Source organism: Danio rerio, chromosome 23 (assembly GCF_052040795.2).
Source record: "Danio rerio strain M-AB ecotype USA chromosome 23, GRCz13ab, whole genome shotgun sequence".
Lineage (NCBI taxonomy): Eukaryota > Metazoa > Chordata > Actinopteri > Cypriniformes > Danionidae > Danio > Danio rerio.
The window spans coordinates 41,197,501-41,225,456 of NC_141043.1; the positions used below are offsets into that span (position 1 = coordinate 41,197,501).

The window sequence follows — 27,956 nt, forward strand, 5'->3', positions numbered from 1 at the left end:
ACAAGGCCGCCGAGAAATCCAGCTGCGCTTAAGTGCCTATGGCTGTTAAGTGAGAGGCAGGGAAAAGTTTGTGCTTCGATTAGTTGGAGATGACATGTTCTGGCCTCTGTGTTTGTCTTGCAGCTGATTATCCAGAAGATCCACATGTGCCAGCAGCTGTGGGCTTGCGAGTCATTTGTCAGCGTGCTGGAGTACCTGCTGGCTGTGGGCAATTACCTCAACCAGAACGCAGGCAAGGACAGGGCCAAGGGATTTCGCCTCTCATCCTTAACTAAGGTAAGACCCGCATCGCACCAGCAAATGACCTTTGGGGGTTGGCGAGGAGAGCTGGCGCTAATAAAATGGCTTATTGGCATACAGGACAAAAAAAGCTGCCACTTTTATTTCTTGTTCTGCCAGTTTTTTCCTTCAGCTGTTTTATCAGGTATCAGATTTGAGGGTGGTTAACAACCAAGTGGGTTGAGACGTTTTTTAAAATGTTGTATTTTCTTGTGTTTAGCAAGTAGCAGCGTCTGTTTTGGGCCATGATGTGTTGTTAGAACAGCTTTGCACACAGGCAAACTGACAAAATGGTCACGTCTCCTGAAATACTTTCTCCCACGTAAGCTATCATTCAAAACTTGTCAGAATGTCAGATGCTTGATTCTAATGGGCTGATTAACATCCTTAGTTTATTTTGGGATAAATGCACAGCTCCCAGTTTGCTTACTTATAATAAGTGCTAAAAGTATGTACTTATTGTGAAGAAAAAGTATATAAACTCACTGGCCACTTTATTAGGCACAATTTACTAGTAGCTGCTTTAATCCTTCATGGCATCAATTCAACAAGGTACTGGAAATATTCCTCAGATATTTTGGTCTATATTAACATGACAGCATCACACAGTTGCTGCAGATTTTTCCGCTGCACATCCATGATGTGAATCTCTCGTTCCACCACATTCCAAAGGTGCTCTATTGGATTGAGAACTGGTGACTGTGGAGGCCTTTTGAGTACGGTGAACTCATTGTCATGTTTAAGAAACCAGTCTGAGATGATTCACGCTTTATTACGTGGCGTGTTATCTTGCTGGAAGTAGCCATCTGAAGATGAGTACACTGTGGCCATAAAGGGATGGACATGGTCTGCAACAATACTCAGGTAGGCTGTGGCATTGACACGATGCTCATTTTGTACCAATGAGCCTTGAATTAAACTTGAATGCATACAGACTAATGAGGACTTGTGTCACTGTGGGGATCAAAATTGAGGTCCCCATGGGTAAACATGCTTATAAAATCACACAGAATGATGTTTTTTTTTTTTTTTTTTGGAGCATAAAAAGGTTAATGGTTTGCTCTTAGGGGTTTGGTTTAGGGATTGGGATTGATTATATGGTTTGTATACTAGAAGCATCAATACACCTACGAGAGTCCCCATTCAGACATAGGAATAAGTGTGTGTGTGTGTGTGTGTGTGTGTGTGTGTGTGTGTGTGTACAGTGACCACTGTCAGTCTGTCTTACCAAATGCATGTTAAAAAATCAATAAGAGCCCTGCTGTTGCACTCTGTTATGATCTATTGCATGATATGTATTCACATGCATATGTATTTAATCATATAATGACATACTCGCCAATACTTATTGCTATGGCTTTGACATGTCTGTACGACTCCATCCACTTTGCCACACAGCGGTACCTTTGAGTTTCTCTTTGTTGTTGGCTTCTCTAAACTCTTGCTGCAGCGGCCCAATTCATTAGCCACGCAGCACGGCTGTTTTTTTTTTCTGAGCTCGCTGAGTCATTAGAGACATGGTTGTAATTTGTATCGATTTTTGTAGCCAGGGTGCTCGAAACCAAGTTCCTCCATGGCAAGATTTAAGGGCCCCTGCACAATAAGCTGAATGATTTCCTTCTTTGCTAATGAGGTATCGGAGTGCACCATCCTGAGCTTCCTCTATAGAAACTGAAGAAAAACACTTATTCTAGGGCACTAAAATAAAACGGGATACAAGACAGCTCTGGAGATTGATGAAGCACCTACCATCACATTATCCAAAAAAAGGCATTTAATTTTTGCGCGTTTTTTTTTTTTTTTTTTTTTTTTGGAAAATACAGTGATCAATAGTGTTGACGCCTTTTTTTCTGTAACAGGATACTAACAAAACTTTAATTATACTTATGATGTTTATTATATATATAACATCAATTGGCTAGTAGACCTCAAAAATGATTTTAAGACCAGAAGATAAAATTTAGCTGACAAAAACTCAAAATTGTCAAATTTTCCCCGCAATTAAAGCTGACAGATGCTACATTGTCTTCAGTGATGCTCAACACACACAAATCTGTTAAAGGGCCATGAAACCCCCTCGTTTCAGCAGTGTGTTTTCACACCTCTACTTTGGAAAAAGTCAGTAAAGTGGGCGTGTCCAGCTCTGTTTAGGGGGGAGTGTCGGAGGAAGAAGAGAGGCTTGGTGTGGGAGTGTCTATTTGGGCGCGCTGACTTTCCGAGTCAAAACACACACCCACACAGGGGACAAAGTAACTGTTTACATGGACATCTGTAGTCGAATTATTTGCCAAATTATTAAATGGTGGACTTTAACTGCATTTTGGCTCTTTCATTCAGGTATTTATTCATGTCCCTCGCGACAAACGTGATATTTGATTCGAGGAACTGCTCTAAGCGTGTATTTTTCATGCAATGTTTGATACCGCACGACGAATGAGAGAAAAAAAAAACTCAGCATTTCCCGGAAACTTAGATGCACACGGCAGGTAGCATCAGAAAGCCGCGTGTGTTATTCCGGTCACAAAATCCAACACGAGGTTATAGTTTGGTTGTAGTGCTAACTTGTTTACACTCGGTGCAATAGTTTGTTTGATACGAATAAAATACGAACTGAATAAACAAAGAGCACTGGTCGCTCACTTACCAAATCTGTAGAGACAGGACAATCCACAGCAACTAGAGCCGCGTCTTTATTTAGAGGAGACTACAAGCGAATCCGGATCTCAGCGTTTGCAGATGAGAACAGCTCTCAGGTTAACAATAATCCTCCTTAAACACGTAAGTTATCGTTGTCGAGCGTCGCGTACAATGTTAATCCACACGTGACGCCAGCTGCGCTCTCACAGAGAGAAAATGAAAACAAAACTTAACGGCAGCAAACTATAAAAGCAACACTTCACACTTGTTTTGCCAACACAACGTGGCGTCTCTGCCGTCTAAACACAGTAATGAATATTAATGCAGTTGCACAATAGAGCGCGCTGATTGGTTTGAACCAAGCCTTACTCATGCATTAATGCATCACACTGTAAGACATAATAAGACTCACTCTGGCACAGACGTCCAGTCTGCACACTGGAATACACGCTATTATGTCATGGCCGTGACGCAGCTTCAAAAATTCGTTTCAAACCGGAAGTACGAATTTGCTTGAAATAACGCAAAAACAACCAATTTACACTTTTTTTGTGAAATATAGGTGTCCTAATAGTGTTTTTAGCAGTGTGGGACACATATACGACTGTCAACAGCTCAAAAAAATGTGTTTTGGTGTTTCGTGACCCTATAAGTCTCAAAAAAAGTACCTTTAACTACATTGAACTTTGCTTTTATAAATTGTACTTAATGTATTAAGTTCAAAATTATTTGGAGTTAATTTGACTCCACTTTTAATTAATCTTGAATTAATTTTCAATGTTTTATTTTAATTTAGTAAAATAATTCGGAGGTAGATTTGAACTGAAAGAATTTCAGGGACTTTTAATGAAAGGTCTGTGTGACATTTTATCTTTTAGTTTCGACTTTTTTTCTTGCATTTAATTTCACAGTTCTCTTGTAGTTTTTGGTTATATACACACACACAATTAAGAGTTAATTTCCTGTAGGCTTGCATTTCTGAGAATAAAGCTGAATTGTGAATTTTACCTGACAATTCTTTTTGGTAAATTTGAAATTGTGTGTTTATATCTCGCAATTTTGGGGAAAAAAAAAAGTCATGATTGACTGCATTTTTCATTGCTGTAAGTAAAGCAATCTTATTTCAATCCAAAAACAAGATTATTTATCTACACCACTGGTAGATTATTTTTTTTAAATCAAAACTTAATTTTGAATTAGTAATTCTGAAATTAAAACACTAATGTTTATGAAACGCTTCTTGATTTAAAAAAAAAAACTTTTTGATATTTAGACTAAAGTGTGAAAAAAAAGACAAAAAATAGTAAATTGCAGTGATGTTACTTTTAATCTTCCTCTGGTTGTGTTTTCTTGGTAAAAATGGCTGACATTTAAATTCTAACTTGTCATTTTGCAGCTTTTGTACTTGTTATTAAGTGAAGTTTATTTATAAACTAATTTCGAGAGGATCATGTGCTCATGATTGCTTGCAGCCGGCCCCGCATTATTTAATTTATTATTCACCAATCAGACGATTTCTAAGCCACTATAAATACCCTAAGTTCCATATAACAGCCATCTTCGTTTTGAAGAATCCCCCCTTCCACCCCTCCTCCTCCTTTCCTATAAGAGTGGCATGGTGGCCCAGTGGTTGGCACTGTTGCCTTACAGCAAGAACATCAATGGTTCTAGTCCTTACCAAGCCAGCCGGCGTTTCTGTGTGGAGTTTGCACGTTCTCTCCCGTCTCACGTGGGTTTCCCCCGAGTTCCCTGGTTCTTCTTACTGTCAAAAAATATGCCACTTAAGTTAATTGACTAATCCAAATCGGCACCGTAGACATGCTCCTAGTAAACAGTTATCTCTTAGGAGCAATCACTATCTGTTCATTAGTTACTACAGCAGGGGAGTTCTTGAGATCTACCTGAGCTCAAACTCCCCTCTCTCCTTGCAAACGGGAGGGAGCCCCGGGCTTAAGGCTCTTATGAGCTAAGGGCTCTCTCCTGGGACAGCATGCCAAACAAGCTTTATAATCAATCATCAGCTAAGTGTGAACTCTTAAATGTATTTTTTAATGATAAAGGCATTTCATTTTTCAGTGGGTTCATTTATGTATGCGCATGCTTATTAACATCAAGCTTTGTTATAATAACCAATGTTACCAAATCTTTAACAATGATAAAAATTCAGATTTCGAAGTGGGACTTTGGGAAGCCCTGATCTGCGATGTGAAAGCAATCTAAACGATATGCATTTTAACACTTTTAAAGTGGTCATAAGTGGACAAGCTCAGTACATTTAAACCTTCTTTCCAATTGTATTTACCGTTTTCATTTATGATCAGAATGCCAAAAAATGCATATTAACACTAAGCGTAAATAAACTTCAGACAGGACCTCTTTGCCAAGGATGCTTTTATTGACAAATTGTTATTCACTGGTACCTAATGAAAAAAAACGTATAAAAATTGAGGGAGGGTTGCAAGCATACTTACCTGAGCTGCCACTATATGTACAGTGATTGGAGCAGATCAGCTGATCGCACTAGCTGATGGCAACACACTGTAAAAAATACAGGGTCCCACACAATTCCTTCATGTCGTCCCAACACAAATCGATTAAGTTAACCTAATTTTTTTTTTTTTTTACATATTTATGGATTTATGGAAGTGGATAGAACATAAATCAATTAAGTTGTCCCCTAAAAAGTAAGAATTTTGTTGTTTCAGTCCATTTTAAATAAATAGTTCATAATAGGTTAATAATAAATATTCTTGAATATGTCTGTTGCCTACATGACCTGACTGAACGATCATTGCACTCAATTATAACCCTATTTTCCAGTCATTTAAAGTGAATATGATTAATCAATATCATGCTTTAAAAAAATCTGATCAAAAAATCAGAGCGGCTTCTTTTTTGCATGCATTATCATAAAGAATGGGCCTAGAGAGCTCGATAGATCTGCTCTTATTCTCTTCAGGCCTCTTCACATGGAGAGCAATCGAAACAATCGCTCTTAAACATGCGTGCTGGATTTCTCACGAGCACTCGCTGTACATTTTCTTTCTTTTAAAAAGATGCAATTAAGATAAGAAGTGTTTGTGTTCGACACTCGTCACTTGATTAATTCTCGGTACTCGGTTATTCACACTACCATTTGATAAGTGCAAAACCTTTTGGAATTAGCGGCTATATTTATCTGAGTGAAGTCTCGAGACGTGCATTTGTGATGATGATCACCCTTACTGTACGGATTGAAAAAACTCTCACGCCAGGCATTTGCATTGTATTCGAATGGTTTAGAGATGTCAAGGAGATCCTTTTGGGAAAACGTAAGCTGCCTTTTTTCTTTTTCTTTTTTACACTGGCACAATAAGAGGTGCACTTCGGTACAAGGACATTATGTTCTTCCATTTTTAGTTGATGGTAATATGCATGTGGGTGTTGAATTGTCAAACCTCGCTCTTGCTCTGGCCTTGGGCAAGGTATTGGTATTCAAAGATGCGCGCATGAGCGTGCATAAACTCTCCCAAATGCACACTCAAGCCCAAGATAAATATTTGTTTACTTGCTCCTCTGAAATTTGGACCCTCTGGTCAAATGGGATGTTTGATTGGGGATATATGACCAGTCCTTTTCCCAAATCTCTGCATGGCTGCCTACAGCTGTCTTCTATGAAAGCGTCCTGACCATTGTTTCACTTTAAAGCAGAGATGCCCAAAGTAGGGCCCGTGGGCCAAAGTTGGTAACCTTGGGTTACCTTCAGACAACCTTCAGACCATCAGAAAAGAGAGGGAGAATGATGGGGTGTTGGTTGGGACGAATGCCTTTTACAGAGATTGTCATTTCGAATTTAACAAAACCTTTTGTTTCTTTGTTTTATTGCTAAGCTAACTGAAATGAAATGATTCAGTTGAATGTTGTAAATGAATCCAACTTTTAAAATGTAGGATATCTGCAAGCAAATCAAGGTAAAGGCAGGAGCAGCTCGACTAGTGTATTCCGCATTGAACTCCATTGTGTTATAAATAAGATTGTTTATGTTTTTACTGTTATAATTTTGGGTGAAACAGTGGGTCAGTGGTGCCTCACAGCAAGAAGGGAGCTGATTTGGGTCCTGGCTGGGTCAGTTGGCATTTCTATGTGGAGTTTGCATGTTCTCCCAGTGTTGATGTGGTTTTTCACCGAATGCTCCGGTTTTCCCCACAGTCAATAATCAATTTGAACTGTTTAAAATAGAAGAGGGTTCTTTATCCTACATGTTTTAGTATTGTCCTTAACTCTTTAATGTCTGGAAATATATTTTTGATTTCTTTTTAAAAGCTTTTCACAAGGAGGTTAAGTCGGACCATTGTCTTGAAATTCTTGGATATTCTGAGACATTAGACACTTTTCCAAAGTCCCAGCAACGTCCCCTTTTGATGGGCCTAAGAGTTCTTTCACACCTAGACTTTTGTTTCGGAACCCGGCGTGTTTCCCCTGTTAGTTTGTTTGGCATATGTGAATCCAGCAATCGCACTCAGATCCGCTCCAAAACAATCGTTTCGAGATAAGCTGAATGAGGTGGTCTCGGCTCAATTGAAATAAACTGGAGCGCATCATTTGCAGGGAGAAAGTAATGCAATCCAACAAACTAACAAACCAGCCTATACCACAGGATATGTAATAGACATATATATGAGGAGCGAATAATGAGTAGGGTGGGATGTCATCATTCCTAGCGGTAAATGTGTGTTTCATGTCAAATACAAAAGTGAAAGTATGCTAAACTAACGAGAGCTGTTTATTCAAAAATGGACTGAACTGTAGTCTTGGTTTATCTGTCATTTCTCTCTATTATGTAAAGCCTATAATGCATAATTATAGCCAACTTCTATGTATGAGAAAGTCCTACCTCTGATTAATATTTGGTAAAGATGTCTGTGTATGTCACCATTCAAAAATAAATTCAAAATTAAATTCAAAATTTAAATTCAAAATTAAATTCAAAATTAAAATTCAAAATTAAATTCAAAGTAAAATTCAAAATTCAAATTCAAAATTAAATTCAAAATTAAATTCAAAATTAAAATTCAAAATTAAATTCAAAGTAAAATTTAAAATTCAAATTCAAAATTAAATTCAAAGTAAAATTCAAAATTAAAATTCAAAATTAAATTGAAAATTCAAATTCAAAATTAAAATTCAAAATTTGCTTATAATGTCTTATTGCTTATTGTCATAAGTCAAAATAAAGATGGATGACAGCTGAGCAAGACTCTGAAAAATAAACAGGGGAACCAATGTTAGGAGAGTTTACTCGCATGTGACTTGTTTTAGCTATTTTGGTCTGTTTATAAACTTTAGAGTGTTAAAGCAAACTGCACCAAGAACAAAAATAAACATTGTAACAATTTTAATCCTTGTTTCTGAACAAAACATTCGATCTAAAGGATAAAAAAGGATACTTTTACACTGGAAAACTTCCAAACCTCCATGTTTAAAAGAGTGGAATTGTATCAAGTCATTCATCTTAAGAGGATACGCTCCTTGGAACCAAAATCTCAACACTAATTTCAAACTGTATGGCAACCTTTTCTGGATTTCCTCAAAACTGATTACTGCAATGCCAACAATTTATTGGATCAATTGATCATATTCTGATATTACATTTGAACATTATGATTGCATTGATTGGTACTTAAATACCCTTATTTATTTGTTAGTTATTCACTTTAATTAATTAATTTCTTTTTCTTTTTCTGATTTTTACTATGTTTATACCAGTGGATTTCCTTGTACCTTTTAGTATTTAAAAAAGAAAAAGGCTTCAATAAAATATTGAAAAAGAAAAATCCATATGAAATGTCAAGCAAAAATCGAGCAAAAGCTCTAAATATTTACATTCATCAATCTTAAAAATAATCAAAACTAATATCTATATCAGTCTTTAGGCTTTCATAAATAAAGAACTCAAGAAGGGTTTTGTTCCTCAAGTTTTGTTACGAGTTGTAAAAAGTAGTACATTATGCAGATCACTAGATTAAAGACCTATTGCACCCTCTTTTTCCAAGTGCAGGTGCATAATAAAACTTTTTTCTCTTCTTCTTTTTTCACCCCCAGATTTCTCAGCTACGCGGCAACAACCGTAAGTTCACCTTGCTGCATGCCCTTGTGGAGCAGATCATGTTGCGAGACCCACGTTTGGCCACCTTTTTCCTGGAGCTTGCAGAATTCGAGACAGTTCCCGGTGGTACTATAATCAAAATTTCATTGGGTGTGATAGATGTTTCGGGGGCTGATTTGATTGAATGCCTTCTGATTGTGTGTTTCTGTGGTTTCTCCTGCAGCTTCGGTTAAAGGTCTGACAGCGGAGGTGGACGGTACGTGGACGCTTCATCTGAATGGTTTTTGAGATGCTTCTTCTGCACCAAACTTGATTTTACACTGCAAAACTCACTTAAAACTCACTTATTTTATAAATTTTACAATCATTAAGTTTTGTATATGTTGTATCTGTTTGTTTCTTACTGTTGTAAAGTGTCCTTGAGCACTGGAGATGTGGTATATAAAATACACTTATAATAATAATAATAATAATAATAATAATAATAATAATAATAATAATTATTATTATTATTATTATTATTATTATTATTATTATTATTCATAAAATTAACCAAGTAATACTAGAAAAAAATGAATGATTTAAGAAGTTAAAGACTAGAAACAAGTCAAATGATCTAGCAGTGCAGTAAGATAATTATAATTGGGACATTTTCTTGAAATAAGAAAACATTCCTAGGCATTTGTAAAGAAAAAAGTCTTAAAATAAGTATTTTACAATTATAACAGGCAAACAACTTGAAATAGTTAAACATAACGCAAGTGAACAGGTTTTATTATTAAGAGAAAAGAAAATACAAAACTATACAACCCTGTGTGAAAATGTGAAATGAAGGCATTGCAGTGGCCTAGTTAAAGTCCTGACCTGAATCTAATTGAAATGCTTTGGCATGACCTTAAAAGGGCATTTCATGCTCAAAAAACCCTCCAATGTGGCTGAATTACAATGATTCTGCAAAGATGAGTGAGCCAACATTTTTTCACAGAGCTGTAACTCATTGCAAAAAGAATCAAAAAACAGAAAGAGCATTATTGCCAGGTATGTTCATGCATACAAAGAATTTGTTTTTATGACAAAGCATCTACAGAGCAACAGAATGACAGAGACAGGACAAAAAAACAGATATTAAATATATTTAAAAGTAGAAGTAAATAGTGAATGCAAATGATCAAATTGTCAAGTGTACAGGTATATTATTATGTACAACGTTATATGGGCAGCTGTTATGTGCAAATTGGTATTTAAATTATGTTGTTGAATAAATAAGTGTATACTGTATGTGTAGAAAAAGTAGTGATGTTTGTTTCACAATAACTATCATCAAGTGTTCATGAGATGGATTCCCTGAGGGAAGAAACTGTTTTGGTGCGCAGTGCTTTGTAGCGTCGACCAGGTAAAAGTTCAAAGAGTCAGTGTGCTGGCTGTGAGGGGTCCAGAGGGATTTTGGCAGCCCTTCTGCTCGCTCTGGATAAGTACAGTTCTTGGAGAGTAGGGAAGGTTGTACCAGTGATTCGCTGAGCAGTCCGAACTATGTAGTCTTCGGAGGTCAGATTTGGTAGCTAAGCTAAACCAGACTTGTAGAGCATGCATTATTGATTGATAATTGCTCCATGTTTTAAATTTCTGTCCAGAGAGATCATGTTTTGATCCTCGATTGGTCTCACGCAGTCAAGTGATGCAATTTCACAGGTCAGAGTTCACCAAGCTTGAACTTTGCACTGCAGCAACCTGCGAAACTTGACGCATGACCCTGCGTTTCCGGTCTGACGCATTCGCGTGCGTATGAATGGAAGTCTATGGGAGGAAAAGCCCAGTGTGACCGCAGCTTTGGGCTGGATATTTAAATTAAATTTGGAATGATCCGATTGGCTAGTTAGTGATTAGTAATAGGGATCAGCTGTAGTCAATCCTATCACGTGCTTCTCTTGAAAATTGTTTGTAAAACTTCACTTAAGCTTTACTATGACATAAAACATAAATAATATTAAAACATTCCCGATAATCTTACACAATCTGATCTGAAATAGTATGGTTTTCTTTAAAACATTTTTTGGGCTAGAAATAAGACTCTTGACTAGTCGAGAAGTTTTTGCAGTGTAGATGTCAAGGTTTTCAGAAAGCAATGCTTGATTGGGCACTTTTCATTTCAGAAGATCAACAGTCCCTTTTCAGTGTAATATTCAAGTGTGGTCAAGCATTTCATACGCTTTATAGCTTCTTCTTTTTTTTTAATCAGCTGTGCAGTACATTCAGACCTGTTGCTGCTTGGCTTGCTTGTGCATTAATGCAGAAAGGAATGGCAATTTTATTCATAGAGTGTGTAGCGGGTGGATTATAAATGTACTCAAAAAGCGATTTTCACTCTTTGTCACCATTTAGTTGTGAGGAATGAATTTCAGAAGGTCATCCAGTACAGGAAGGCACATAAACGGAAAAACATGGGCAATCAGCAAATCAAGTTCTTCCAGGACATGAAGGTAATTTACAGATTTGTTTCATTGTGTTTGTTCATGTCAGATCTGCTTGTCTTATACAATAATAGATAGATTTGCACATAAATTTGAAAGAATATTTACATCTAGAAACATTTTTAGGACAAACGTTTAATTATTACTTCATGTATAGTGCAATAACAATGAATAAAAGGGGATATAAGATATTTATTTTCCAAAAAAAATGCTAAAAGCACTAAATATATATATATATATATATATATATATATATATATATATATATATATATATATATATATATATATATATATATATATATATATATAAATTATAAATAAAAAAAAATGTTATATTGGTCAAGTTTTACACTATGGTTTTATTAAGTAAAGTTAGTTAATTTATTTATTAACATAAACTAATAATGAACAAAACTTGTACAGAATTTTTGGATTCAAAGTTCAAGATGTGCTAATGCTTTATTAAAATCCAAGTTCATGCTTGTTAACATTAACTAATGCACTTAATCTAAATTATTAAATATATTTGTAAAATTATTTAAAAGTAAAGAAATCCATAAATTATGGGATTTTCAGAATGTTTGTGATAATAATTGACTTTTTCAAACTAAATTGAAAAACCCTCAATGTTGTGTTTAAAATGTGTGTCCCCCAGTATTAATACAAATTGACAAACATATTTTGCAGAACACCACTCTTGCTTGTGCATCATCATTTCACTATCTCAGAAATGTAAAACAAATACTTGTTTTACAAAAATGCTAGAATTAATCCTGTAAATGTCATCAAGGTGACAAAGTGGCTCAGTGGTCAGCACTGTCACCTCACAGCAAGAATGTATATGGTTCTAGTCCCGGCTGGGTCAGCTGACATTTCTGTGTGGAGTTTGCATGTTCTTCCCATGTTGGTGTGGGTTTCCTCCGGGTGCTCCGGTTTCCCTCACAGTCCAAAGACATGCGGTATAGGTGAATTGAATAAATTAAATTGCCCGTAGTGTATATGTGAGAATGAGAGTGTATGGGTGTTTCCCAGTACTGGGTTGCAGTTGGAAGGGCATCTGCTGTGTAAAACATATTCTGAATAAGTTGGTGGTTCATTCCGCTGTGGCAACCCCTTATGAATAAAGTTACTATGGAGAATGAATGAATTAATTAATTTTTTCCATGATAGTTTGTGCACATTTTTCATATAAAATAAAAGGTTTGTATTACACAGTTGAGCTCATATGTTCAATAAATGGAATTTTTGAAATTGTAATGCTTAATTACAATTCAACACTTCAAATTGTGCAAAAAAATGGTGGATGGAAACATACTGTACCTATTGGCTGCTGAGTGTCAACATTCTTCAAAATACCTTCTTTTGTGTTCAATCAAATAGGATAAGTAACTTGACAGAATTGTCATTTTTGGGTGAACTGTTCCTTTAAGAGGACAAGCCTTATCAGAAAGCTTTTATAAGGCTTTAAACAAGGCAAAAGCACATTTCATACACAATGGGAATTCAAAGTGCTTTACTCAAACAGGAATAAAAGCAACAAGTATAACAAAATAAAAACAGCAAAGAATAAAAATAATTAATAATGAGAAAGAAAAGAAAGATATATTAATACACTCGGACGCAGCACAGTACTCATTCAGTATAGGCACAGCTAAACAGATGTGTTTTCAGTCTTGATTTGAGTGTGCCTAATGTTGGAGCACATCTGATCATTTCTGGAAGCTGATTTCAGCAGCGAGGTGCATAGCTGAAAGCAGATTCACCCTGTTTTGACTGAACTCTGGGAATTTCAAGTTTATATGATCCTAAAGATCTGAGGGATCTGTTAGATTTGTTTTCAGTGAGCATATCTGTAATGTATTGAGGTCCTAAACCATTTAGTGATTTATAGACAAGTAATAATACTTTAAATCTATTCTGAATGTAACTGGGAGCCAGTGTAAAGACCTGAGGACAGGTGTCATGCGCTCAGATTTTCTGGTTTTGGTCAGAATCCTGGCAGCAGTGTTCTGGATGAGCGGCAACTTTATGACTGTCTTTTTGGAAACATAGTTTTTGCAGTCTTTTTAATCAATTGTGAAACTCAACTATTCACTTTCTTCATAAAAAATACATTTTCGTTTAGGATGTTTTTCACAAGAACCCAATGCGCTCAGTGAGAAAGACAGTTAATCCAGATCACATAAAGCACAGGCCACAGTGAGCTTGTTGTCTGAAAGCTTGTAGGAAAGCTTTTTCTGGTTGGAAAGAAATATCGATTATCAAAATCTGATAGCGCTGAGAATGCCAGCTCTACCTCTTCAAAAGCAGTGGAAAAAAAGCACAGCCTGTAACACCTGCTTTCTCTTTATCTCCGGCTCTAGACGGCCATCCAGAAACATGAGGCCGACCTCCGACAGCTGATGAAGAGGTGCGAGGAGATGAGGAAGCTCTACACTGACATATTGGTAATCTTTGAGTTATTATTTCAATATCTCTTCTGTTGTGCTGCTTTGGAGAGACGGATGGGTCAGAATCTGGAGATTGGCCTTTCTCTGCTTATCTGGGCCAGGTGGACGCTGGGAAGGGGAATTTATATTTTTGACCATCCATTCATCAAGGTTACACAGTTTTTTGTTCTCACTGTGAGAGACAAGAGGCTGGATGGAGATTGAATTATGATTAGGATTCTCCGTGATGTTCTTGGTTTGTTTATAACGCTAAATATGTGATGAGCACAGCAGAGCCAAAGGGGTATTGGCAACAACATAAAAATTAGAAATCCAATATTTTGTATTGGATTTAGTTCATGTTGACTTTTTTTGTTTTAAGTAAACTAAAAACTGATTTAGTAGACAAGTGAGATTTAACATAAACTAGACTAGGGGTGTAATGGATCACGGTTGATTTGTGATTCGTACAGATCACAACCCACCATTCGGAACACACATGGCATGCGGATTAACTTTTTTACTTGTAGATTAATCTTAAATTTGTAACGATCGCAGAGAGATCGTCTTATTGTGTCATTCAAATCTCATGTATAAAAGCATTTAGGCTTTCCTGTAAAATATAACGATGATGGAAGAAGTTGTGGTAGGTTATTCAGGACGTGGTGGGTGTCTTAGGTTATTAAAGGTGTTTTCTGTCACTACTTCTTTAGCCTGCATTAATGCATTCAGTGTAAGCTGCACCATTAACTATTAAAAGATTGGGATCTCAACACCCACGCAACATAAATTATTAATGATGGTGATTTGCATAATTTTAACAATTATTCGAATTGCTGCATTCAAATCTGTGTTAGAAACAGGTTCAAGAAAGAGATTCAGTCTAGGCCGGCTCACACTGTGTGATTTTTTTTTTTTTTTTATCATTATTTTTTTTAATAATCCTAAATGATTGTAGCATGTCAGACTGCATGAACATGGCTCCCATGTCACACTGTCAAAATCTCAGCTGTCATAAAGTCATACTGAACGACAATGAAGACACGCCAAACACGAAAGAAAACACCCCCTGAGTTTGATGTCATCCACCTGCGACACTTACACTATCCTGCGTTCTGAAATGATTCCTTACAGCAAATGTGAACAATCTGTAGCGGCAATTTTGCACATGGCGTGTCTCAGTAATAAAACCAGAAAGAAAAAAAAATGTTTTGACATATACCTGCAGTCATTTGAATTGTCGCATGGATTGCGTCATCCAATTGCTCCTATTGGTTCTGTGGGAAAGTGTCTGAAATCTTCTGACACTGCCAGAACTTCATCGGAGGGAAAAGCTGATCGCAACAGGCACTAAGTCTGTGAACATGTCAAACCAATGATCAAAGATCACAGATTTTAGCCTAGGATTTCAGGAATCTTTTAGGATTTCCCAAATTTGTCTCAGATGACAAAATCATGGCTGAAATCTCAGTGTGAGCAAGGCTTCAGTTATGAAGTTACAAACAGTCAAATAACACGAAAATACTGGGATTACAGTTTAAAGTTTAGATATAAACACTGAAGTTTATGGTAAAGATTAAAATCCCCATCATACGCATTTTACTTAACGCTCAAAAAAGAAAGTCGTAGGCAGCAGTTACATTATTTAACCAATAGGTGGCAACAACCAGCCATCAAAAATATGCCACTAAATAATTCTTTAAAAATGATAATCTAGCAATGAAACATGAAGTTTTATGAGTGAATAACTCACAGTACTTTTTCACAGTACTTATTTTTATTCAGTTGATTATTTCTTCATTTTATTTTTAATAAATCTATAGGTTTTAAGTTCTGTTTGTTAAAACTAAACATTTCTTGCAGTGCTCTTTTTGGAATAAATGGAAAGCAAATTACATTTGTCTTCTCCCCCTTTTGGCTGATCCAAAAAATTGGCCGATCCATGAATAAAAACCCATAGCGTGATCCGAACCGTGAGATTTGTGATGCATTACACCACTAAATAAGACACTCTATGGAAGATAGAAAAAATTTACTACAAAGAAAAGGAAAAGTTTTTAAAACTTTTAAGGCTTATTCAGCAAGGTTGTATAAAATCGATCGATGACAATAATAAAGATTTTACGGTGTATAATGAAAAATATACAGGTCTGTCTCTGACTAAATCATTTCATACTCATAAATCGCAACTTATGAACTTGTCAACATAATATCATAAAAATAAAATGTTTGTTATATAAAATGGCTTGAAAAACAAACACTGAAAATATACCATAAACTATAATGTGTATAGTTAGTCTACACTCACCGGCCACTTTATTAGGTACACCTTATTAAGGGGGTTTGGACCCCTTTTGTCTCAATCCTTCATGGCATAAATATATCGAATTACTGGAAATATTCCTCAGAGATTTTGGTCCATATTGACCTGATGGCATTACACAGTTGGTACAGATTTGTCAGCTGCACATCCAGGATGTGAATCTCGCGTTCCACCACATCCCAATGGTGCTCTATTTGATTGAGAACTGGTGACTGTGAAGGCCATTTGAGTACAGTGAACTCATTGTCATGTTCAAGAAACCAGTCACATGACATGGCGCGTTATCCTGCTGGAAGTAGCCATCAGAAGATGCGTACACTGGGGTCATAAAGGGATGGACATGGTCAGCAACAATACTCAGGTAGGCTGTGGTGTCGACACAATGCTCAGTTGGTACTAATGGGCCCAAAGTGTGCCAAGAAATATCCCTCACACTATTACACCCACACCACCAGCTTAAACCGTTGATGCAAGGCAAGATGAATCCATGCTTTCATGTTGTTGATGCCAAATTCTGACCCTACCATTGAGACTCATCAGACCAGGCAACGTTTTTCCAATCTTCTATTGTTCAATTCACTTTTAAACTTGCCATCAGAGATATCAATTACAATTTGAAATATGCCAAAAAACGAACAAACACAGTCTTAGTCAGAAAAGGTGATTTAATCTTACCAGCAACTGCCTTTACACTAAAAAAGTTCTCAGGTGGCTGGAAAATACACACACACACACACACACACACACACACACACACACACACACACACACACACACACACACACACACACACACAGGATTCCTTATAATAAAGGAAAAGAACAAATTCTTGCCGAGAGTCTATTTTCCAAATGTCCCAGTTTTCTTTAAGCCCATCCACAAAGACTGCGAGTGCTTTATTGTGAACATTCAGCCTATTGTGCCTCTGACAGGATGAGGAGCGAGTCTCCTGCCAGAATGAGAATCGCTTTCCTCTCACAATTACAGACCAAACTTTCAGCCTTGGCCAGAAATACAGCAAACGGCAACATGGGGCTGTAGAGCTGATAATAAAGGGGAGAAGAGAGAAACTGAGAGTGATGGGAAATAAACTGCTGTTTGGTCACCAAGTAGTTGATTTACAGGTATTTTAGTTTTTAAGTGTTAAGTTTACATATTTCTGGAATTTCCACAGCATCTCTGCAGGTATGAAGGTGACTGGACTGTAGTTTGCTGCATCTGTTGATCTAAAAAGTTAAATTATGCTATTATTTCTACTCTTCCTCATGTTATTCAAAACTTATGCAAATTGTTTTTGTTCATTGGTTGAATAATGACAGCAGTTTTAATTTTTAAGAGTGTAACATATAGTCAGCTCACTTTCTGGAAAAACCTCCAGCATCAGCCTCTCCAAAAATGCATCTATACTGTTACGATAACCAGCGATCGCTCTCCGGAGATCGCTGGTTTCCGGAGATCGCTGGTTTCCACTATACCAGGACTACACTTCCGCCTATCCCAGGACTACATTTTCATACATGCACTTCTTCCAGACACGCACGCCTGTTCACTTATCTGCTTGATTACATTCACCACCTGAACCTTGTCATAGACTGATATCACACCACTTATAAGCCACTCATGAACCCATCCAGTTTGCCGAGTCTTGTTCGCATATAGTGACATTTCAACGCGTTTCTCCCTGTCTTGTTTTCTTCGTGTTAGACCTTAGCCTTGTTTAGCCTTGTTTAGCCGCCTGCCTTTCGACCTGTTGCCTGTTAATACGATTACGATTTTGGATTTTCCTGCATATACCCGATTGTACCTGATTTGACCACTGCTTGCCTGACGCTGAATAAACCTGCATATTGGATCTTACCTCAGTTGTATCTGTCACTCCCTCCCCGGTCGTTACATATACATAGAGTTCACTGCAGTTTTCAGCTGAATTAAACACTAGATGCAGTAAAACACAGGCAACTTTTGTTTTCCTTAACATAAATCATGATTATAGGGCAGATTGTTAATGAACGAAAACTTTTGCACGGTTCTTTGCACAGTACTATTACTTTTTGTTATTATCTCAAAACCAAAGTGGATGCTTTTTAATGAGAAAAGCTGAATATATAAGCTTTCAACTGATGTATGGTTTGTTAGAATAGAATAATATATAGAAAACGCAGCAATGAAAGGGACCTCGCACCCGGGCTCACCGCCGCCCGGTGGCCTCAGGATGACAGAAAAAAGGGAACAATAATAATTTAAGCTAATATATTTTTAAAAATCTGAGTAAATCACAGATTTATGTCAAACTTCCTTTTTTCAGCAGGTGGCGCTATAACTGTGACTTAATGTTGGCAGCTAGATGCCTTCAGGATAGGAATCTTATGGAACATGCACATTTTTGGCAGGTTATACATTGTGTGGTAGTTATAAGCCAAAGCTCTTTCTGTCAGCAGGTGGCGCTATGACTGTGACTCTATATTGGCATGTAGATGTCTTTAGGAATTTGATCAACCATGTGAAGTTTCAGGAAGATCGGACGTTGTGTGGTTGAGTTATAAGTATTTCCTGTTCCATGGCGAAGCACTGCAGTTTGTCTTGCCGTCTTGGACATGCCCTTCTGCAAAAACTCTAAATCTTCACAATATATCATCGCTAGAGCTTTCAGATGACACCACCCAATTTTGGTGCTGATACGATAAAATTTGTGGGAAGAGTTTGTTACACTTTAAAACATGTCATTTCCTGTTGCCAGCAGGTGGCGCTATAACTGTATCTGAATAGTGGCATGTAAAGCTTTTCAGGTCAGGACTGTTATCAAAAGTGTGAATTTTGAGGCAGATGCATGTCTGAGGTATAACCACCTCCTGTTTTGTGGCGAATCGTCAAAGTTTGAGACGTCCTTTGATGAAAACTCTAAATCTTCATAATTTAACATCGCCAAGGCCTTTGGGTGACAAAAGTTAATTTTGGTGTTGATCCGAATAACTCCCTAGGAGAGGTTTGTTAAAATACAACGCCTGGAAATGGCAAAACCTATGCTTTTTCGACGCAGGAACTTTCAAATATTCGTCTTCCTGTTGGGTTTGAGATTTCGCTCCAAGAGACTTTTTCGTAGGTATTTTCGTGTTTGAGGTGTGTGCCAATTTTTGTTTCGTGTTTTTGAGGTGTGTGTGAATCGTAGCTCAGGGGCCAGTCCGTCAAAAGTGCATAGGTGACGCTGTTGAGTCATTTTGCCATGCCCACTTCCGTAACATAAAACAAACATAAACTTTCACCACTTCTGGTGCGTGTGGAAAGTTTTGTGAGTTTTCGGGCATGTTTATGAAAAAGGCGCAGTATGCGAATGGCTTGCTGCTATAGACCTTTTTCATGGCTGCTGCATGGAGGGCGCCATAGCGACCAGCGTCTTCCGGTAGAATGCTAAAAACTTCAGTTTACAGCGTGTACAACTGGTAATTTGCGCTCCGAAAATGGGTTTCAATAACGTTTTTAATGGATAACAGAGTGTTTTTGTGACACACAACTTAGAAATGTGTCTGGTAAAGCCGTTATAATCTGTCACATGTGGTTCAAGCGCGTCAGAAATACGAGAAAAAATGTTATCCTAGTTCACGTGTCTGCCGTCAGAAATACAGAATACAGTGTGTGTGTGTATTCCCGGCCTGTCAGCTGTTAGCTCAGTGGCTCTTTAAAGGGCCATGAAACCCCCTCGTTTCAGCAGGGTGTTTTCACACCTCTACTTTGGAAAAAGTCAGTAAAGTGGGCGTGTCCAGCTCTGTTTAGGGGGGAGTGTCGGAGGAAGAAAAGCGGCTTGGTATGGGAGTGTCTATTTGGGCGTGCTGAATTTCTGAGTCAAAACACACACCCTCAGCGGACAATGTGACTGTGTTTACATGGACATCTGTAGTGGAATTATTTGCCAAATTATTAAATGGTGGACTTTAACTGCAGTTTGGCTCTTTCATTCAGGGAATTCATTAATGTCCCTCCCGACAAACGTGATATTTGATTCGAGGCGCTGCTCTAAGCGTGTATTTTTCATGCAATGTTTGATACCGCACGGCGAATGAGAGAAAAAAAACTCAGCATTTCTCGGAAACTTAGATACACACGGCAGGTAGTGTCAGAAAGCCACGTGTGTTATTCCGGTCACAAAATCCAACACGAGGTTATAGTTTGGTTGTAGTGCTAACTTGTTTACACTCGGTGCAATAGTTTGTTTGATACGAATAAAATACGAACTGAATAAACAAAGAGCACTGGTCGCTCACTTACCAAATCTGTAGAGACAGGACAATCACCAGCAACTAGAGCCGCGTCTTTATTTAGAGGAGACTACAATCTGGATCTCAGCGTTTGCAGATGAGAACAGCTCTCAGGTAAACAATAATCCTCCTCAGACACGTAAGTTATTGTTGTCGAGCGTCGCGTACACTGTTAATCCACGCGTGAGTCTGCGCTCTCACAGAGAGAAAATGAAAACGAAACTTAACTGCAGCAAACTATAAAAGCAACACTTCACGCTTGTTTTGCCAACACAACGTGGCGTCTTTGCCGTCTACACTGTGACAGTAATGAATATTAATGAAGTGGCACAATAGAGCGCGCTGATTGGTTTGAACCAAGCCTTACTCATGCATTAATGCAACACACTGTAAGACGTAATAAGACTCACTCTGGCACAGACGTCCAGTCTGCACGCTGGAATACACGCTATTATGTCATGGCCGTGACGCAGCTTCAAAAATTTGTTTCAAACCGGAAGTACGAATTTGCTTGAAATAACGCAAAAACAACCAATTTACACTTTTTAGTGAAATATAGGTGTCCTAATAGTGTTTTAGCAGTGTGGGACACATATACGACTGTCAACACCTCAAAAAATGTGTTTTGGTGTTTCGTGACCCTTTAACACACACACACACACACACACACACACACACACAGAGAGAGAGAGAGAGAGAGAGGAAACCAGAGTACTGGCATAAAACTTAACAGGTATGAAAGTCGTGCAACTTACAGAAATGACCAATAAAAGTCTGTTATTGATACTCTGCTGGCTGATTTGCTGTTCATTCTAATCGCGCCGTTTGTGTTTTATTTCGTGTGTTGTATTCACCACGGTTTGTGTTTTTCTGTCATTTCAAAATGACACTAGCCTATATTTTCACTTTGTCACAGTTATTAAATCAGTGTGTCAGTGGCACAGTACAGGCTACGTGTGTGTGTCAAACATTTTGGTGAACTACATTTGTTTGGGCTGGTTATATATTTGAAATAAAGAGAAAATGTTGACTTTAGCGATGACAAGGCTTCATTTAAACTGCAGAAGATGCCGTCTGACAACGAGGGGAAAACACCTCACAGCAGCTGTTTTCCTTCCTATTAGATCGCATTTCTTTAAATGATCAGTCCAGGAGATGGTGCTGATGGACAACAGTATTAGTTCAAAGAGGATAAAAGCAGGTAAAATAGATTAAAACTATCGTTTCAAAGCTGTCCAAATGTGACTGTTTACACGCATCAGCTGCCGACCGGAAGTTCTTCGCATTCTCCTTGCGCATACACGCAAAGCATAATGGGCAATTTTGCGTTCCAAGAAAAAGGTCTATAGTTATTCCAGTGTGTGTGCATATTAGCCTTGGTGTATAAGCTCAGAACTTTAAAGTTCGGCCTGCGGGGCACCAATTGAATAGCCCTACTGTAGACTTGCACAGACCGCTGTTTGCTTCAGATAAATAGCTGCGCTGACAGAGCACAGCACACATTTTGTTCTTGTTCATCTTTGCTTTGCTACACAACAACATCAATGTAGGAACACCCACTATATAGCGACTTCAATCACCTCACAAGGTGAAAGGTAGCCATAAAGTTGCTGGTAGTTTGAATAAAGCTTAGGATGTAGCGCTTCACCAAAATGATGGACTTAGCACTCCCAAAAATTACAAAACACAGACAAAAGCTTCTTGTGATTAATTAACAGAGGGTGCACTACATCATGTCTAGGGAAGTTTTATTCATGCATCAGCTGAAATGGCACAGACTAAAAGACTGTACTGAGTCATCAACTCTGTTTGTTCATTAGTTTTCTTTTTGTTTCACAGGTCAAATTCGGAGAGCCTTTGGATCAAGACTCCCAAGAACTTTTCGGATGGATCTGCCAATTTATCAACGACTTCAAGAAAGTACACTCTGAATACACTCAATGAACACAAATCTCCATTCGGACAAGTAAATGCTCGCATGTGCAGATCTAGACCTGCATTCTCACGCATTTCAATCAATTCTAAACGCCATTTGTAGACTTATCAGCAGCACATGACCAATGGGTCTCATTCACTAATAACTGCGTACGTTTATCGTATTTATGAGCATGTTTGAACTTCTTGTGAAAACTTTTCACCTAATTCACAAAACATGAGCTTGTTCTTAAAGGTCGTGTAAAGTGCTTTGAAATGTGCGTTTTTCAGTCAGTGGTTGACAAATCTCAAGAGTAGGTCATAGAGTAGCTCCTCCCCTATTTAAAGAGCAGCCAATAGCGTTTTGCTTTATCACCACTCTGCCAGTGATAGTGGTTAAGATCGAGCACATCAAATGTTAAGCATCTTGAAGGGGGCGGGGCAGGTTAGATACTTGAGAGGATTTGATTGGTTATGATTTGATGAGAAACTGTCGTATGAGGTGACGTGAGTAAAGCCATTGATCCATTCAGGCGGAAGTGACAAACTACAAGCTTTACATGTTTATATCAGTTTTATGTGTTCTAAATACGAATTTTGACACTGTTTTGGAGCACACTTACTTATAGATATCATAAAAACGAACAATACTGATACTAATTTATGGAACCTTTAAACTTCTGTTGGACTGATCTAAATAGGGTATATGACGGAGTATGCTAATAGGAGTTTTAATTTGCCAGTAACATGGGTTAAGCACTTCTGGTGAACTGTATTCCATTACAAAATCGGCGCATTTAAGATGTTTTCTTTAAAAATCAGTGATCTCCACTGGCTGAGAGATACTCGGATTGTACAAGAAGCACTGCATTAAATTACATTTCCCCCTGCCATGTCTTTATAATATGAGCATTTATTTTACCCCAGTATATTCAATGGAGCTTCTGCGCTAGCCTGCCGATTCTGACAGGCGTGTAAGAGTAGACGGCTGTTTGTCTCGTTTTACGCTTGAGCAACTAAATAAATGCCAAAGTCTGTTTAACTGATTGTATTTCAATTACATTACAACATTGATGCTGTAAAAGGAACCGTATAAAAACCTCACAACAGGTCGCCGGAAGTTTATTAGTATGGGAACAACACTAGCTCGGCATGTACACTATAAGCAGCTCCATGCACGCGGTTAGTGGTTTGCATAATACACGTTTACACCAGCTCGATATTAGGGCTTTCCACACAGTGACACTTTTTCAGAGAAAAATAATACAAGGCAAATGATGAATTAAGAAGAGACAATAATGGCAAAGAAAAAAATTACATACATTACTGAATGATTTCTCAAAATGTGAGGTGCAACACTGCATTTTTGTTAACCCTTTTCAAAGGAGCAGAGCGCTGCATGTTTTATGATTCTAGGCGACTGCTGTTTTAACAGTCTTAATGTTCAGGTGCTTTTTCTATTGACTTTTGTCGACTTTATCCAACCGCAGGCACACAGGGCACGCCGTCAAAACACAAGGCGCAGCAGACGAATGCGAAACACGTGTGCACATAAACAGCGCAAAACACTAGATGCTGTTTAAAAAAAACATTTTAAAAAGGCAAAAAACACTTTAGTGTGTTCAGAGACATTCGTCACATTTAAGTAAGTAAAATATCTAAGAACAGTTGAAGTCATAGTTATTCACCCCCCTGTTTTTTCCCGCTAATTTCTGTTTAACGGAGAGAAGATTTTTTTCAACACATTTCTAAATATAATCGTTTTAATAATTCAAATTGCAGATTGAATATCTCCAGCTGCTTTTTCACTAGCAGGTGGAGATGGACCAATTTCAGATTTTTAAACCAGTAAATATGCAAGAAAAAAAAGCTAGTAACGGCCTAACGCTAACCCTTATTCAATGTATTATTTCTTTTAGTTAGTGCTATCGCGCCAAACATGTCTTTCGCCTTATCGACTGATTTTGCGCGACCGTCATTTTAAACAGCGAAATCGAGGCTGCTGTGGGAAGAAATCCAGAAGTATCGCCTGAGTCACAGAGGAATGTTGTGTACCTTGCTGTATATTTTATCAGCGAAAAGAAAGTGACACTAATTTAGCCTTTCACTGCCTTCCGGGTGACCCGAAGATCCGTTCTTAATGAATAGTGGAAATAAAAAGGGATATTGGACCTCACTTTCAACTAAGTTAAGGGAAATGGCACGAGTTAGTGAACATTTTCTTTCCCAAACACACATTTTAGATGACATTTATCAAACTCAATTTAATGACCTGACTCTTTCACTATATTAGACATGTCACGATACAAAATTTGGTACTGAAATGTAAAAAAAAATGTCCATTTCCTGTTAACATTTAAGCACTCCCTGCTAAAAAACACCCTAAACCAGCCTAAGCTGGTTGGCTGGTTTTAGCTGGTTGACCAGCCTGGTTTAAGAGGGGTTTTTGTCAACTTTCAGGCTGGTTTCATGCCATTTCCAGCCTGGTCTTAGCTGGTCAGGCTGAAAAATTACCAACTAAAACCAGCTTGACCAGCCTGGTTTAACCTGGTCATCTCTCTGACCAGCTAAGACCAGGCTGAAAATGGCTGGAAACCAGCCTGGAAGTGGCCAAAACCCCTCTGAAACCAACCTGGTTGACCAGCTTAAACCAGCCAACCAGCCTAGGCTGGTATAAGCTGTTTTTTTCAGTAGGGCTGATGATGGCGCTCTTAAACAGCGCTGATTTGCCATGGTGTATATGTGCTCAACAGAAATGACTGGCAGAGAAGGTCATCAGTTCACCCACCACTGTTTACCGAGTGCAAACACTCAGCGGAGCTTAAATGTTAGCGGGAAATGGACATTTTTAAAAGTTCAGTACCAATACATCACTGATACAGACAACACGAGGATATGCTACAGAGGACTGCAGTGTTTTATTGCTCACCGGGTTACATAGGCTGAAGCAGAGAAGCGCTCCCACAGTGTTTACCTGCTGCCATTAACTGAAGCCTACGAGGACACTTAATCGTATTACCCTCAAAGAGATTGTGTTGTCACTTGATGGCTTATATGCTTTTAATTGTTTAAATTAAACTGAACTGAATGATATTAAAGTGGTGTTTACACCATTTCTGCATTTTGAAATCTCGGCAACTGGAGCTGGAGCTGGAGGTTTGTAGTACTCAGCATGTTGTTGCAGTGTTTACAGTGCTGATCCTATACTTCTGGGTTTCTTCCCACCCAGCCTTGCTTTCGTGTTTTAAAATGGCGGGCTCATGAAATAAGCGGCGGATGTATGATAGGGCCCAGAGTATGTGTGAAACAGGCGCAAGTTGTTCTTAAATATTTTTGTGCATTTTGACGAATCATGATTTATTGGTGAAACTGTTCATTTCTCACATACTGTACTGTAAATTTGTGCGTACGCATTGTTAGTGAACGAAACCCAATGTTTTCAGAATTTTTCCCAGTGCTGCTGTTTGGTCTGATTAAAAGTCTTGGCGAGCTGGATCATGCGCTTCTTTGACCTGGCTTAGATTGATTTTCCAGGCAGGGGTGAACGTTTACTAGCAGCACGTATTATTTTTGTTCTCTTAGAGTGGATGTATAATGGATCTTAGCGGTAAATCCACAGATGTCTGGCGTGAAAAGAAGCGTTTCTGGTTTTGACAGCCAGTTGAATACCTTCCATGTGTGTCTGCTGAACCTCTGACTCTCTCTGTGGCCTTGAGCGCGTGTGTGTTTTCGGATTGATACTGAATCCAATCCTCAGTGACGTTTCAGGACAGGACATCCATGCATTGCACTCCATTCAAAGCAGAGCTTTTTCAGCATTCAGAAAAAGAAGAGGGAATAAAAGAGGACGAAACAAATCTCTTTTCAAGTCTAATTTCCTTTGTGTAACAGTGGGATTTACATACTCATAACTTGTAATCCTTTTGTAATGAATGGTGCACGATGTTGCAGAGACAGTTCAGACGAATAGTTTGACATCATTTGCTTATCCTGATGCCATATTTAAACCTGTAAGCACAAATGGAGATACCTGGTAAAATGCTTAAGCTGCCTTTCCATTCATTCATTCATTCATTCATTCATTCATTCATTCATTCATTTTCTTGTCGACTTAGTCCCTTTATTAATCCGGGGTCCCCACAGCGCAATAAACCGCCAACTTATCCAGCACGTTTTTACGCAGCCGATGCCTTTCCAGCCGCAACCCATCTCTGGGAAACATCCGTCCACTCACACCCACTCATACACTACGGACAATTTAGCCTACCCAATTCACCTGTACCGCATGTCTTTGGACGGTGGGGGAAACCGGAGAACCCAGTGGAAACCCAAGTGAATGCAGGGAGAACATGCAAACTCCACTGCATTGCCCCTGATTTTCCATATAATGACAAATGATCATGTGGAGCGAAAAAGAATATATAAATAAATAAAATAAATGAAAACATTTTAAAAGTCATTAGGGTTTTACACACATTTAATTTTCTGCATTATTTTATTTAATATATATTTCTTGCTATATTAAAACTCTGATGAAGTACTTTATGATTTTAGATATTTTTACTATAATTTTTCTGAAGCACTGTATTGTTTTGTTTTATTTTTCATAGAATATCTTTATTTATATTTAGTTTTATTTTTTTTTATAGAATTTTAAATGTATATTTTTCAGTTTTACATTTAATTAAAACGCTTCTGATGCAGTATAACGTTCTGTTTTACATTTTTATGTTTCCAAACTAATTTCTGGAAAAAAACGTGAGCTGTTCTTTTAAAGCACATAAACATGTACAATTTGTTTTGCTGTATTAAAACTCTTCAGAAGATATTAAAACTCGGAAGTACTATTAAGTATAATTTTATGTTTTTATTGTGTGATTTTAGATATTTGTATTAAAACTCTTCTAAAGCATTATATTGTTTTGTTTTATATTTCATATAACATTTTTATATAAATTTATATAAGTATATTAAAATTTTATACATAACACACACACACACACACACACATACACACACACACACACACACACACACACACACACACACACACACACACACACACACACACACACACACACACACACACACACACACACACACACACATTTCTAATCAGTCAATCACATGGCAGAAACTCAATACATTTAAGCATGCAGACATGGTCAAGATGATCTGCTGCAGTTCAAACCGAGCATCAGAATGGGGTAGAAAGGTGGTTTAAGTGACTCTGAAAGTGGCATGGTTGTTGGTGCCAGACGGGCTGGTCTGAGTATTTCAGAAACTGCTGATCTACTGGGATTTTCATGCACAAACATCTCTAGAGTTTACAGAGAATATTCAGACAAAAGAGAAAATATCCAGTGAGCGGCAGTTCTGTGGGCGCAAATGGAGAATGGCTCTGAACTGATTCAAGCTGATAGAAAGGCAACAGTAACTCAAATAACCACTCGATACAACCGAGTTATACAGAAGAGCATCTCTGAACGCACAATACGTCCAACCTTGAGGCTGATGGGCCACTCCTGTGGGCCACTCCTGTCTGCTAAGAACAGGAAACAGAGGCTAC

At 37.9% G+C, this 27,956-nt stretch overlaps 1 protein-coding gene and 1 long non-coding RNA gene across 2 annotated transcripts in view; one reads left to right on the forward strand and one right to left on the reverse strand.

Moving 5' to 3' along the window:
- The window catches only part of LOC101883438 (uncharacterized), an 87,724-nt gene extending 63,479 nt beyond the window's left edge, over positions 1-24,245 (forward strand). The window contains exons 12-17 of the mRNA XM_087307730.1: positions 124-276; positions 8,998-9,127; positions 9,225-9,257; positions 11,381-11,478; positions 13,835-13,918; positions 22,313-24,245. Of these exons, the coding sequence (XP_087163856.1) occupies positions 124-276; positions 8,998-9,127; positions 9,225-9,257; positions 11,381-11,478; positions 13,835-13,918; positions 22,313-22,417 (603 nt within the window). The 3' untranslated portion in view covers positions 22,418-24,245. The remainder of the gene's footprint in view (positions 1-123; positions 277-8,997; positions 9,128-9,224; positions 9,258-11,380; positions 11,479-13,834; positions 13,919-22,312) is intronic.
- Positions 22,205-24,769, reverse strand: LOC147838270 (uncharacterized). The gene is made up of 2 exons (XR_015524120.1): positions 23,267-24,769; positions 22,205-23,218 (listed from the first exon to the last, which is right to left on the reverse strand). It is a non-coding gene; the product is annotated as an uncharacterized LOC147838270 (long non-coding RNA).
- Positions 24,770-27,956: the final 3,187 nt, after the last annotated feature.